General features: G+C 39.8%; 2 protein-coding genes across 3 annotated transcripts in view; both read left to right on the plus strand.

Moving 5' to 3' along the window:
- Positions 1-835: 835 nt before the first annotated feature.
- Positions 836-9,399, plus strand: soat1 (sterol O-acyltransferase 1). Its single transcript, XM_054789648.1, has 16 exons — positions 836-980; positions 1,335-1,486; positions 3,310-3,368; positions 4,294-4,442; positions 4,769-4,828; positions 4,921-5,028; positions 5,116-5,401; positions 5,492-5,570; positions 6,189-6,273; positions 6,349-6,394; positions 6,481-6,610; positions 6,697-6,794; positions 7,747-7,845; positions 8,685-8,820; positions 8,901-9,046; positions 9,146-9,399. The coding sequence occupies exons 2-16, from the start codon at positions 1,336-1,338 to the stop codon at positions 9,209-9,211; spliced, it is 1,698 nt and encodes a 565-aa protein (XP_054645623.1). The 5' UTR covers positions 836-980; position 1,335; the 3' UTR covers positions 9,212-9,399.
- A 1,406-nt stretch (positions 9,400-10,805) lies between these two features.
- The window catches only part of abl2 (c-abl oncogene 2, non-receptor tyrosine kinase), a 38,430-nt gene continuing 34,832 nt past the window's right edge, over positions 10,806-14,403 (plus strand). Inside the window, exon 1 of one of the 2 annotated variants that reach the window (XM_054789505.1) lies at positions 10,806-11,499. In XM_054789505.1, the coding sequence (XP_054645480.1) occupies positions 11,283-11,499 (217 nt within the window). In that variant the 5' untranslated portion in view covers positions 10,806-11,282. The remainder of the gene's footprint in view (positions 11,500-14,403) is intronic. The other variant, XM_054789504.1, reaches the window with a different exon arrangement.

Below are 14,403 nucleotides of genomic sequence, written 5' to 3' on the forward strand. Positions count from 1 at the left end.
AGAATCAGATTTATATTAAAAACATTACACAGACTGTAGAAAGTCATGCTGTACAATAAGTGTTTCTGCGACCTTAAATTACTGACATGCAGAAACTGGCAGGCATCATGATCTAACTCAGTGCACTCACTGAGTACACTCAGACTGTAGGCAAGGCTTGCACACTAAGCGGAGAAGAGACGCTCCCAACAGCCTCATCTTAGGTATCTGCTCTGTGTTAGACCAGCAAATGTATACATTAAGGGATTTTTACTTAAGAAAATGTTAAAAACTATTTGAATCATACCAAAAATACACAGTTCATTAGACAACTATTAATATTATTATTATCATTACATATATTTTTCTTTTTCATCATGACAGTTGAGGCTCCCACCTGCCTCCCCTGGCAGCATGTCACCGGTGTGTATTTAGACCAATCACGTGGTCTTGTTAAGAGGAGTCACTTATTCATCTCTGCTGCCCACAAATGCATGTTCTTAAGAAAAAAAGCACACATTTTAAAGGGTACTAAACAGGTTTTCCAACGATGTCAAATCTATTGACAAAAATAATTTAACAACAAAGATGTAATTGATCAAACACAAAGGTCCTTACTTTTTGTGTTTAGTTTATTACGATATACTGCCATTCAAAAGATGAAAATGATTTTATTTATTATTTAGAAATTCGTTTCTTTAATTTTTGGCAAAAGAGGCCATTAAATAAATTTCGAACTTATACGCATATTGGTGATCAATTTTTGAAAATTGCTACGTCGAAAGGTGGAGTGACATTTCAGCCAATCAGCGTGGGATTGGCCTGACATCCAATCAGCGTGGGACTAGCCTGTCATAATACCCTCAACGTTGACACAATGGAGGTATACAGCAGCTGCTCACTTTTTGCGATTGATAAAGACAAGTTAGGTTGAGCGGACTGACAGACTCTCGCAGTGTTGTGGATGTGGACCGGCTGGTAGAACTGGTAGAGGTTAAGACGTGAGTGTTCTATTCATGAATTTGTCAACTGTCAACATTTAACCTCTTGTTTGGTTAAGTTGGTTAGCTCTTACGCACAGTAGCTCTCACACACAATGATGGCAAAGAGTGAAGATGATAGCTGTGTTAAAATGGATGTTAGACACCTAATTTAGTGGAATTCCTGATTTTGTATGTGTTTACCGTCGTCGGCTGTCTATACAGATACAGAGTCTTGTGAGACTGATTCACTCGTCATACTCGGCTCGTTTGTGTGTCACTCTAAATCCTCTGAATTATTGTTCAGGGAGTTGTGAGATCAGTTTTACGTGTAAGAACACAATCCTATTGTATTGTATTGTTTTTGCTTTCCAGGATGGAAAATGGCGATGACAGTGTCCGGTTCCGCCGCCAAACTTTTTCGAAAATGCCCTCTTTCTCAGACCCGGATAGCTCGTCAAATGGCGAGTGCAGTCTGGGGGGACACGACCACCAGTCTAATGGAGAGAGTCACATCACTAGTAAAGGTAAAAAATAAAATAAAAAGCTATCAACATGTCTTGTAGGATGGAGACGCTCTTAATTTAGCCTTTCTCTTGAAAACACCTAACACCTAACCTAACACACCCAGTTTTAAAACGTCACAACAATTTCTTAGGAAGTACTAATCAGCACCAGCCTCCAGACGTGATGACCAGTTAATTATGTAATTTAAAGAAGATCTGTGTGCGGGGAAAAGATAAAGTTCAGTGGATTTTTAACACAACAGTACACTGGCAAAATTAAGTCATTTTAATACAGTACATACAAGTGGTTAAATTCTTGCCAGTGTGATTTAAAAAAAAAAAAAAAAAAAGAGAAATTTTAATGTATTTTTTTCATTTAAAATGTGATTCCCATTTTGCTGTATTTTCACACCAGTTTGAAAATCTATAGTGTGCAAACCAATGAGATTGCTTGACAACTTATTGCAGGGTTTCCATGGGTGCCGGAAATTCTTATTTTTAATCAGCATTTTCGTTAGTTGCTTGTTATTTTGCTGCATGAATGCAAGCTGTGTGTCAATCCGAGTGATTCATCCTGGTGTGACATATTAAAAGTATAAAAGGAAGATTCCTTAGTCACTTTACAATCATTGCAAATTGAATATTTAGATTCCGAAGGCAAAATTTGGAAATGATTCCACATTGTCGACACACGAGCTAGCAAGCTTGTTGCTGTGTAAAGCACGACGTCATCACTTGTGCGCAGGTATCATTATAGGCAGAAAAATCTATCAATTTTTTTATGCCGATATCGGTCAATTGTTGGGTTTCACGTGGCGTCACATCCGGTTGCTGTTGTCACCGACTCAAACAAGCATAATTGTAACTAAAGTCATGTAAAGTCCGAGCGAAAATGCCACATACTGTACATGCGCTCTTCTCTCATGTGTAAATCATTCAAATAGGAACTTTGGAAAATTATTATTACAGTAGTCCACCATAAAGGTACCAAAGTTCAAGAAATAACCCAAAAAAATGCAGAGAAAGGTGGCTGCTGAACCCTGTATCTCTTGTCGAGAGGAGCCGAGTATGAACGCGCTCAAGTTTGCAGTGCCCAACAATAAGTAAAATTTATACTAAAACCAAAGTTAAAATATTGTTGGAGGTCCAAATTGCTCATGAACATGACAAATGCAGCAAGAATTGAATCAAAACACAACAAAACATGAATCCAGTTCCGACTAAACACTTTAAAATGTCTGAAGACTATAATCAACTCATCTTAGACAAGAAATTGAAGCAAAACTTTGCTTGCCGTCTACAAAATCTAAATTTATGCAAAACAGTACTGGACTGCATGGATTAAGCAAGTGAAAACTGTTGAGGGATCATTGAGGCACAGACAGCAAGCAACTGTAGACACCGAATTATAAATGACAGGAGAATATTTGAGAAGAAGAATTTGGGAACAGTTAGAAGATATCTGGCTTGTATATTCGGCTCTAAACCTTTATAATACTCTGACATCTGCACATCTCCATGATAACTGAATGACAGCTGCCCCCCAAGTAAAGACCGTAAGTGATGAGGACTATGTCGAGGTCATGTGGTTGAAACCCAGCAATATTTTCGGACATCCTCTGGTTGGGGAAAACTGATTGTTAAAATTGTTAATGTACTCTCTCACTGTGTAAAAATCGCTTTGTTTTGTCTTTAAAGTAACACAAGTTAGCTAAGCAGGTTTGCAAAAGATGTTTTTCTTAATTTTTCTCAAGCTGCTGCACCTCCTCTGAAGTCTTATGGTGCCTCTGAGAATTTTATTTGCATACAATTTGCAAATGAGCAAATTGTCCTTGTCATTTCAGGGAAACTTGAAGTGGAGCAGGTGATCAGCAAGAAGCTTCAACTGAAAAGGAAAGCAGAGGTTAGAAATTCAATCGTTTGTTGTTGTTTTTTTGTGGGGGTGGTGGAGGCTCATTTGAATGATTTGCTTATGAAATGAAAAAACTGAGGTCAAGTTTCCGGAACATGAAGTTATGGTATCATTATCCAGATCGTGTCTCGAAACAAAATTCTGCAAGAAACATACATGGACTCCTTCTTTTTTTTTTTTTTTTTTTTTTTTTTCTTTTTTCTTTCATGTCAAACCATGCATTTTTCTTCCTGTACCGAAGTTTCCGAACTTATCTCACAAGGGACAATACTATAGATATGAAACGTACAGTAGTCAGTGTACAGCTTGAATAACAGTCTAGATTTACTGTCCTCTGAAAGCAAGTCAACACACAGCCATTATTGTCTAAATAGCTGACAACGTAAGTGAGTACTGTACAGCTCACAGTGAGCATATCCAAATGGTGTCCAAAGTGTCAATATCTAGTGTGAGCACTGAGGACTATACTGTACTTGTTATGTTGGAAAATTGCCAACCTTCCCAGTTTCCCAAGGGAGGGGCTCTGCTTCACAATGTCACAGCCCATTTAACCGCGGCTCCAAAGTGCCGTCAGCGCTCGTGCAGCCTCAGCCCATGATACAGCCACCACCATGCTTGACTGTAAGCAAGACATATTTATTGTATCTTGGTATTCACTTGTGCTGCTTGGTATTTAGACAATAATGGCTGTGTGAGTCCTTTTCAGGGGATAGTAAATCTATACTACTATATAAGCTGTGCACTAACTACACTAGAGTATGTCTGTTTTATTTCTAACTATTATCCCTTGAGAAAATATAATAAAATGATTGCTATTGCTGTATTTCCCTGTCATTTATCAAATATTTGTCAAGTGTCTTTTTTTCCCTGTACATCAGCAAGTGTTGACTACCCCAGTGCTATTCTTTCTCCTCAGCATCTTAAGAGGGAGCTGTTGCGTGAGTTTGACAACCAGGTCAATGACTTTATGGACAGTCTTATCGAGGAATCGACCACCCTGGAATCTGCATCGCTGCCTCCTGTCTTCTCACCCTCTCTGTTAGACAAGAAGATGAGCAGACTCGGGTAAACAGTCGGGAGGGTGCACTCACTAGGCACTTGATTAGATATACCAATACAAGGAAAAAAAACTGCCTTTACAAAGATAATCACACTAATTTAGATTGCTAGTTGGTATCGAACTGCACTGCATCATAGTGGGAGATGTTTCTAATATTTAGGTTGTCTGTCAACAGTATCTTTTTGATACAACTCTTGCACTCAGCCTCAATTTGCAGGTGTGCCTAATGAAGTGGCTAGTGAGTGTAATCCCCTCTTTTCTTACAAATGTGCCTCTCCTCACTCAGACAAAAAACAAAAAGAGTTTTGACAGGTATCACCCTGTCTTGCAGGCATTTACAACCTCCTCATAGCCAAGGCAAGCAGTTTGTCAGCCGCAGGTCCCTCCTGGAGTAAGCGGACACTAAGATGTCAACCAAGCAACAAGTGTGCATTTTTCAGTCACTCTTTCTGTTTTTCTGTTTTTATTTTTTATTTGCCCTAGTGAGTTGCTTGAGGTGAACCACATCCAGACTATCTACCACATGTTTATTGCTCTGCTCATTCTCTTTATCCTCAGTACACTGGTGGTTGATTTCATTGATGAAGGCAGGTAATATATAAGACCGATTTGACTGTTCAAAGATAGTTATTTTTTTTACTGTATTTTTATCTTATAAACTATGCCTTATCTCTTCAGACTGGTGCTGGATTTTGACCTGCTGGTCTATGCGTTTGGACAATTTCCTCTGGTGGTGTGCACGTGGATCTATATGTTCCTGTCTGTTTTAGTGGTTCCCTACACCCTGTTCCACTTGTGGGTGCAGAGTCAGGCTGGCTCTTCCAGTCACCACAGGCTGTACAGTTTTGTCCTAGGTTCCATGTTTCTTCTCTACCAAGCTTTGGCCCTTGGTTTTCTGCCCACATATGTGGCAGTTGTGAACAGTTTTCCACCAGCCTCTTGTTTCATCATCATCCTGGAGCAGGTATATTCTATGTCTAATGTTCATTCCTAAAGGAAACCAGCTCCTTTTTATTGAAATAATCTGATGATAGCTGTTACGTGCACATTCCAGGTGAGACTCATGATGAAAGCCCACTCCTATATAAGGGAGAATGTACCAAGGGTCCTGGCCTGGGCTAAAGACAAGACCAGTAAGTCTCACTCTAGCCAAAATATTAGGTACAGAGATCCAATGTAAGACATGTATTAAAATCTTTACAATTAGAGTAATGCAGGGAAGTATTACATGAACCAACTTATTATTATTATTATTATAATTATTATTATTATTATTATTATTATAGTTTTAGTGGTGTGGAGCTACAGCGCATCATACTGAGGGGTGTTTTCAATGTGGAATAATAGTGGAACCTCTAAGTTCAAACAACTGGTCCTCACATTTTTTTTATTTTTTTTTCCAGATTTCAGAACAATTTTTTCCATAGGAAACAGAATATAATCAGGTCCATAAAACCCTTACCTTTTAAATATGATTTTAAATGTCTTACAAGTATAAAACAAGTTAACCACTTATCCAATTTAAATGACAAAGCCATTATGTGGTGCATCTGCATTGCTTGCGTTATTCTGTTAATTCTGGCTGTACTGAGGTGTGCTGTTATGATGCACCATTGCAAACTACAATCACAATATAACAAACATATTGTTACATTAATGGGGGTGACACAGATGTAATTTACTCATGAATGAATTATGAAGTGGTGAGGAATGGGCACCATTTTTTGTTCCATCTGTTTTGTCATCTGCAGGCCCAGGCCCAGTGGTCCCTCAAGTTTCTCAGTACCTCTACTTCTTGTTTGCACCCACGCTTATCTATAGAGATAAATACCCAAGGTAAACAACATCAGCACTTATGGTGCTTTAACGAAAACTGAACAAGGAGCTCCTAAACTTGCTTATATTTTTCAGGAACCCAACGATAAGATGGGGCTATGTGGCCTCAAAGTTACTACAGGTACCTTTTTGGATTCTTACTGACTCATTCCAAATAAAACTGCTACTCGTTTATCTTACCAGCCCCAATGGTTTTCCTCCTCACAGGTACTAGGCTGTCTATTTTATGCGTACTATGTGTTTGTGCGGCTCTGTATCCCTCAGTTCCGTAGCATCAGTCTTCAGTTTTTTGACCTGAGGGCAATGGTGCTCTGTGTCTTTAACTCCATTTTGCCTGGTAAGATCAGACACTCAGTCATTTTCAGCTTTTGCTCATCGTCTTTATTGACAAGAACAACAGATATGTTTTGTTAAATTTTGCAGGAGTGTTGATTCTCTTTCTGGGGTTCTTTGCCTTCCTCCACTGTTGGCTGAATGCATTTGCAGAGATGCTTCGTTTTGCTGACAGAATGTTTTATAAGGTGCCGTACTGTCTGCCCACCATCTTAAAATTACTGTAAATTCCAGTGTATAAGCCACACCGGTGTATAAGCCGCACCCACTAAATTTTGAGGAAAAAACAGATTTGTACATATACTGTATAAGCCGCACGTGTCCATCATAAAATGACATATTGTGGCATGCACGAGTCCGTGAGGACCAGGCAGCTCTTTATTTGACAGGAGCCAGCCATGAGCTATGAAAAAACTCACGACGAGCTTGTCAATGCATTGGAAATTGCAGGAAGTCATTACTTTAACAGTCTGACTCACAGTGTCATCTTCCAAAGAAAGCTTAACACTCAAAAGGAGTACCTAAGAAATATACAAACGTGTTCCAATACGAGTTAAAAAAAAAACCCAAACTATTTTGTTTTCCCATAATGCATTTCATCTGAGCAAAGCATTTCATTAGAGGACAAGCGGCATAGAAAATGAATGGATGGCGCTGCATTGCTGCCTCTGTCCACCAGAGGGAGCCAGAGGAGCCCAGAGGGAGGCTGACATAATTGCAGCTGCTTTGATTGGATGCAATGCATTATGGGAAAATTGATTTTCTTTATTATTTTAAACTCTCGTTTGTATTTTTCTTAGGTATACCTTTTGAGTGTTAAGTTGCTGTGTAATGAGTTTAGCGTTCTTTGCAAGATGACACAATGAGTCAGACTTATATTGAGTAACGACCTCCTGCGATTACCAATGGGTTGACAAGCTCGTCGTGAGTGCACAGATAGCTCGTGATTGGCTCCTGCCAAGGAAAGAAATGCTGTTTCCTCACTGGCTAACGAGCGTCGCAGTATTTTTAAATGATTACTGCACTGCTGTATAAGCCGCAGGGTTCAAAGTTGAATAAAAAAGTAGCGGCTTATACACCGGAAATTACAGTATATTTCAGTGTGTGGTCAAACTCGCTCATTTTGACTTTACATCATAGGATTGGTGGAATTCAACATCTTTTGCCAACTACTACCGGACTTGGAATGTAGTCGTTCATGACTGGCTGTTTCACTACGTGTATTGGGACTTCTTGTGGGTGAGTCTGTCAGTGTATTAAAAACACATTTTTTGTTACTATGTTTATTAAATGTTTTACAGTGTACAGTGGAACCTCTAAAGTCTGTTCTGGGATGCTAGTTGACCATAGGCATTAATCTGTTCCTGGCTCAAACTATCATAAAACCTTGATTAACACACCAGGCAATTTTAAGTGTAGAAGTGAAGTGTAAAAATAATTAACGCCTGTTGATGTTAAAACTTAGATGCAGCACTATGCAAAAGTCCATCGTTAGATACGTTGTTTTTGCAATAGTTAAATATTCACGTACAACTACAATGTCCCGTAGAATGCAGACCTCCACGAAGGTTGAAACGTTAAAGAGGACATTCATTCGAAGTTGGTGATAATTGTTAGTTGGAGAGAGGTTGTTATTTCTGAAATTTGAAAACTCATTTTATATATAAACTTAAATGGACTTTTTGCAACTGGTTCAAAGTTTATTTTTTTTTAAACACTAAAAACATGAGAACACCACCACCAACTAGAATATGTTACCATTTATGGTTTAAAAGAACAGACTGGAAAAAATTGACAAATTTAATAGAAATAGTTCTTGAGCCCGAATGAGAGGACTGGCGTTCACAGCTGTCTCGTCTATTGCAGTTAATGTGATGTTCTTAACTGAGGTTATGTAAAATACAATAAGTTTTGTATGTCTTTAGTGGCATATTTTTGCCAAAGTTTTGGTTTAATTTAGAATTGCATGTACTGCTGTGGATCTTCTTGTGCAGACTGTGTGAGAAGCTATTTCACTGCTGATGTAATCACACATCGATCCAAAGCTGCATGCTTATGTGTTTTTTGACTTCTTCCAGATATCCCGGAAGCGCTTCAGACCAGCGGCCATGCTGTTTGTGTTTACAGTGTCTGCAGTCGTCCACGAGTACATCCTAGCAATCTGCTTCGGCTTCTTCTACCCAGTCCTCTTCTGCTTGTTTATGTGCTTCGGGAGTAAGACGGCAATACACCTTCCAGCTTCTTAGTTTTACATTCCAAAATACATAAATGTGTTTCTTGTCACATTCTTACAGTGATGTTTAACTTCATCCTCCATGACCAAAGGAAAGGTCCCATCTGGAACATAATCATGTGGACATCACTCTTCTTAGGTCACGGAGTTATCATCTGTTTGTACTCTCAGGAGTGGTATGCCCAGCGCTACTGCACTCTGAAAGAGGTAAGACCTGAATTGTGATGTCTTTAGTACATATGATTGCTTGTTTTTTTTTTTTGATTTGTCAGAAAATGCTGATTCTTAAGATTGGTTTTATTGTAGCCCTCTTTCCTTGAGTTACTACAACCTCGGTCGTGGAGCTGCAAGAGAAGTTTGATGGCCAACTGACAAGCTGTGACCTGAACCGCAGCTGTGACCCGTCACTATCACGTTGACCGGCATTTCAGTTACTGCCCTGACATTTGGTGTCTATTTTTTATTTATATTGCACTACTGTCTGCATTCTGCAAACCATACTGATGCCTTACTTTCATGTCTGCTTCAACCTGGAAGAAAAAAACGCAATGTTACCATGACCTGAGCTTATGTGTGCCCACTACTTATTTTCAGGCAACTTTTTCAATCCCTTTGACTTGATCCACCTTGAGGTTACACCTTGTGCCAATAGGGAGAGTGGCAATCATCATGAGGCAGCTGAATACAGTCATTATGCACACATACAGTGATAGTTAATATTTAACAAAACCAGCATCCTTGTCATAAACGTGTTTGTCTACTGAACTCCATGGAACTTACATCCAATGCTATGAGCTCAGTAAAACCAAGAGACAATGATATACACTGTGTGACTGCTGGATGTATTATGTATCATTCGAGCTGAAATTGCTTGATTGTATATGGAGCATCGTGCTTCATCTGCTCATCGGCGCTTTATCTGGACCAAATTAGATTTGTATCCTTTATATGCTTATGTGCATTTATTTCAGCTGTAAGGCTCGCAGGCTGTCAGAGCAGTTAAGACCTTATATTAATATAATAATATTGATGCTTGCTCAGTAGTAAGTAACTATTCCCATTAAAAGAAATGATCTTCCGTATACAATACCTACAGTCCTACACATTGGACGTTGTCATTGCCAATTTTGATGGACGTAATGTATCTGTAAATAAAAAGATGCGATATTCAAAATTTTAAAAAAGAAATGCAAATTATTCCACAATGTGACCAATATTTGACCACAAGGTGGCACTGTATTATAAAAGTTTAATTCTGTCGGCCGGGGCGCTTTTTCATTGGCCCTTTCATTGATAAATTTTAGCAATTACTATTTTTCATACAGGATACAGTATTTATTTTTCCCAGTATGTGCACAACTTGTACCAGTATATAGCTTAGATGAAGGCCATTGCTGTGTTTGCCCACTTTTAATTGGTTAATGATTACAATAAATTTGTTTTTAGGAAGCTGAAGACATTTCTGATACGCGTATATCAAAAAGAGCACACGCGCTTGTCATTGCCCTTATTTTTCTTTGCAGAATCATAATGATTTCCCTTACCTTAATTAGACAAGTTTACAAATCTCTTATTCTCACATGCAGATTCATTCCTTCATGTACATCAAATTATTTTGCAAAATGAAATTAAAATACATGTTTACAAACCCGAATGTTCAACTCACAGTTACTGAATGTATAAAAAACACTTTAATTTAACCAAACAAGTACCACTTGTATAAGGTCTAATACGCAGGCACACCAATGATTTTCTTAAAAATGAAATTATGTTATAAATTATATACATGAACGGTATATACTGTGTTTGAATGTTCTTGTTCCCTTTTTTCATGGTGGTACTGTTGAGGTGGTGTTTGAGTGACACTGACATTGAGATAGATTTCGATTTTATAACAATTGACCAAAAAGTATTGTGTGCGCATGGAAGGGGTCATGCACGGCTTGTACGAACCCGCTTTTGAGGGGGACACAAGCAGAGGAGAGGTGGAGGACGGGGCTTCGACCAACCCCCCGTCGCCTTGTGCAACACATCCTCTGTTGTGCGGTAAAGATGGCGGCGTCAGAGGGGGCGCGTAGCAGCCGGACAACGGCAACAGCCTTTTGAAAAAGCTCCACATTTGCGCAACTCTCGCTTGTTCTTTTTCGTACTTGGATAACATCTATTTTCCGTCGGAGAAATCTGGGTGGTTGTCAAGCTACTTGGGCTGTTATTTTAACTATAGAAGGGTGGAATTCTTATCGCTACTAACATTCGCTAGCTTGGCTAGCCAAGCGAGCTAATAGGGGATAGTTAGCGGGGAGAACATCACGAAGGAGGGGGGAAGAAGAGGAACGCAATTCGGTGCTAAGGCGGCTACAGCTTATGGGAATGTGAGCCAGAGGTCTACTGGAGGGTTTGCTCGCTTCGCCGCGAACGTCCTTACGAACTCCAAACTACCGGGATGGGACAGCAGGTAGGCCGCGTCGGTGAAGGCGCATCGACCGGACTCCAGCCGCCACAGCCCCACGCGTCCCAACCACACCAAGGGAAGGGGAACCGGGGGAGCGTCGCTGGGAGGAGACCCCGAGAAGCCGGCAGTAACACCGGTACACCGCCAGGCAGGACAGCTGCGATCAATGTGCCTGATCCATCGATTAATATATTCACCAAGCATTCAGGTAACATATTATTAATGATGTAAGGAGTGTGGTGGTGTTTTAATATTTGTTGCAGCTTATTAGCATTGGCTAGTTAGCGGAAATCGCCTCAGCAACCAACATGAGCCTGCACTCTTGCACGCATTTTTCTGTTCTTTTGTTCCTATTATAAATGTTGACTATACTTCTATCTTGATATACAACACTGATCATTTTTCTTCCGCCTGTGCTGCATATTATCAAACGATGCCAAAAGGCAGACCGTGTTATAGAGGAAGCCCACTTTTCATAGCCTACGGCCGGCTAGTTACGATTTCCCTCTCAGATCTCTGCATCTGATTGTCGCTTTAGTAAACAATGATACTTCGCCTCCGGAAATTTAGCAGCAATTCCAGTCCATTAACTCACCATAGTTACAATACCGAGTGGTTTTGTCATGCTCACTTGCATCCTGTCTCATCAGGTCTGCTGTTACAGCACACTCAGCAAGCTCAGCGATGCACTGGGGGAATCTATTGTGAATAATTTAGGTCACCTTCTGTCATTGCATGATTACGCTCATGCAGTCAAGATTATGTTTTAATATCTTAAGGTCTGCCCTCCTCCGTGGAAGATTAGCGACATTGCTGCTTTTCTTCAATTCCTTTGAGCTAACACTGCCTTCCAATGGAGCGAAGTATCCGAGGGCTCTGAGTGGTTGATGCATGACAACATGTATTAGCAATGTCCAGATACCATAAATATGCTCTCCGATAGAGGGTGTGAGCATCATTGGGGTTAGTTCAGCAAGTGCTAATACTTGTAGAAATCAAAATAAGCTTTTTCAGGATTTAACTGCCATCAGCATAGGTCCGTCCATCTGTACTGTTTGTCGTCATTAGAGGCACAGGTGTGCTGAACCTATCTCAGCTGACTTTGGGTGAGAGGTCGGGTACACCCTGGACAGGTCACCAGTCAGTCAAAGGGCACATATAGACAAACTTTTTAAAAAGTAAGTTAGCACGTACCCCATTAACGTGATAACCACTTGTAGCTTCCCCGTGGTACAACAACGAACTCCAAACTAACCACATTGCTTGTATGTTTCAAAGACAAAATGACACTGTGGTAAAAAAAAAAAAAATCACCTATGGTGTCCGAAGTTCAGAGGCTAGGTGGAAAACTAGGTAGCTAGCAGCCACCGGTGAGGCTGAGTGATAGCCAGGCAAAGTGTGTAAACAAAGATGCCAGAAAGTCAGTGGCAATGAGATTGAAAGGTGAGCGATCACACAATCTGGCATCGATAGGCTTAGCCTGTGACAAGCTGTCGTCAGTTGACTTCACATTTACAGATGTGTGCTGGTTTGCATGTCTGTTGGGCACTCTCTGGGAAGGGGAGGCCACTGATGGGATAATGCATTCATTTTTCTTAATATTTTCGGATCAACTGGCAAAGACCCAAAGATCGACATTATGCATTATTGCACTACAAATTTGAAGTGATCTGTTCCGTATTTATTTATTCTCATTCTATTTTCTTATTTTTCTTATCTCTCCTGTCTTGCCTTGGTTGTTTTATTTTGACATGATTAAGTTTACTATGAAATTTTTGCAGAGCTGCTGGAAATGTGAACTTCACTTGGGATGAATAAAGTATCTATGTATACATGCAGCTTTCTAGACTACGGGGCTTTCGGTCGGTTATGCATACCGGTGGCTCAGTCTGACAATTTGTGTGACATAGGCATATTTTTGGTCATTTTTGTACAACCTCAGGGACCTCACTGGAGCTAATTTGTCCTGCACAAGGATTCTCATTTTATTTTTATTTTTTTGATTGACTGGGAATGTGTGGAGTAATAATGATGCTAGTATGTGCACTGAGAACACGTGTAATTATTTTTAACCTTAGAATAACATTAGTTTCAATGCTTTTGACGCTTGCTATCTACCTTGTAAGCCTTGGTGAAAAGCACATTTGTCTCTTCTTCAATAAATGGGCAAGCAGTAACTCCTTAGTTCTCATAATATCTGTCTTTTTTTTCCCTTGACCGGGTCTCTCCTTAACTTTTACATCACTGAATGAATTTCCGACCACCACTGCAGTGGACAAGGACATAGAATGTAAACCTCAGGGAATGGATAGGATTTACCATCTCTGCTTTTTTTTTTCCAAACAACCCTAAGTGGCAGAGACCTACTAAGTGCAGCACCACTCACTTTCCAAGTGTTCTGTTTTCTGATGGTGAGTGTGTCCTTTTTATAGAAGCTATGGTGCTGTCATACTGCCACTCCACTGAGAGTGGCTTTCACTATCAAAGTGCATTTTTCATCTTGAATTTGTCTGCTACTAATGAAGAATTGTTTGTCTTTCTGGGAGGAAAAACACGTTTCTTTGTTTATTAAGGTATCGGTGTATTTTTTTTTTTATCCTCTAGAGGAGAGGTATTCAACTAAAATTCAAGCAAATGCCCGCAACATCATGTCTTTCTTGTGTCATTGTTTAGTGTGTGATTATATAAATGGAAGTAGCCTCGTAGTTGTATCGATGCCTGCCTGTAATCAACAACTTATTGTCAGGCTTCAGCTTGTCCTGCCAAGATTTTAAACCTGGACTGGATTGGTCCAGGCAGCATTCATTAGCATCTGTTGGGCAGTGAATGAATAGGTCAGGATTAGGGTAGATTGTTCATATTGGACTCTGAGACTGCTTAGTTTCTGTGAACTCAGTTCAGATTTGAGTGAAAAACAGCACAAAGTATAAAACCTTTTTACCACGAGTACCACGGTCTCTGAGAAGATGAGACAACCTATTTTATGCTTCCAGGAGGAAGAATAAACATCAGTGGGTCTGTACATTCTGAGTTGAAAGCTCCATGTTCGCTATCCACATTTCTCTTCCTAGCACCATATGTATTATTTTTATTGTCTCCCGCTTACTCATCT

Source organism: Dunckerocampus dactyliophorus, chromosome 10, assembly GCF_027744805.1.
Source record: "Dunckerocampus dactyliophorus isolate RoL2022-P2 chromosome 10, RoL_Ddac_1.1, whole genome shotgun sequence".
Lineage (NCBI taxonomy): Eukaryota > Metazoa > Chordata > Actinopteri > Syngnathiformes > Syngnathidae > Dunckerocampus > Dunckerocampus dactyliophorus.

Coding starts and splice junctions, on each gene's coding strand:
- soat1 (XM_054789648.1), top strand. CDS start 1,336: ATGGAAAATGGCGATGACAGTGTCCGGTTCCGCCGCCAAACTTTTTCG. Junction 1,487..3,309: donor GAGTCACATCACTAGTAAAG/GTAAAAAATAAA, acceptor TTGTCATTTCAG/GGAAACTTGAAGTGGAGCAG. Junction 6,795..7,746: donor CTGACAGAATGTTTTATAAG/GTGCCGTACTGT, acceptor TTTACATCATAG/GATTGGTGGAATTCAACATC.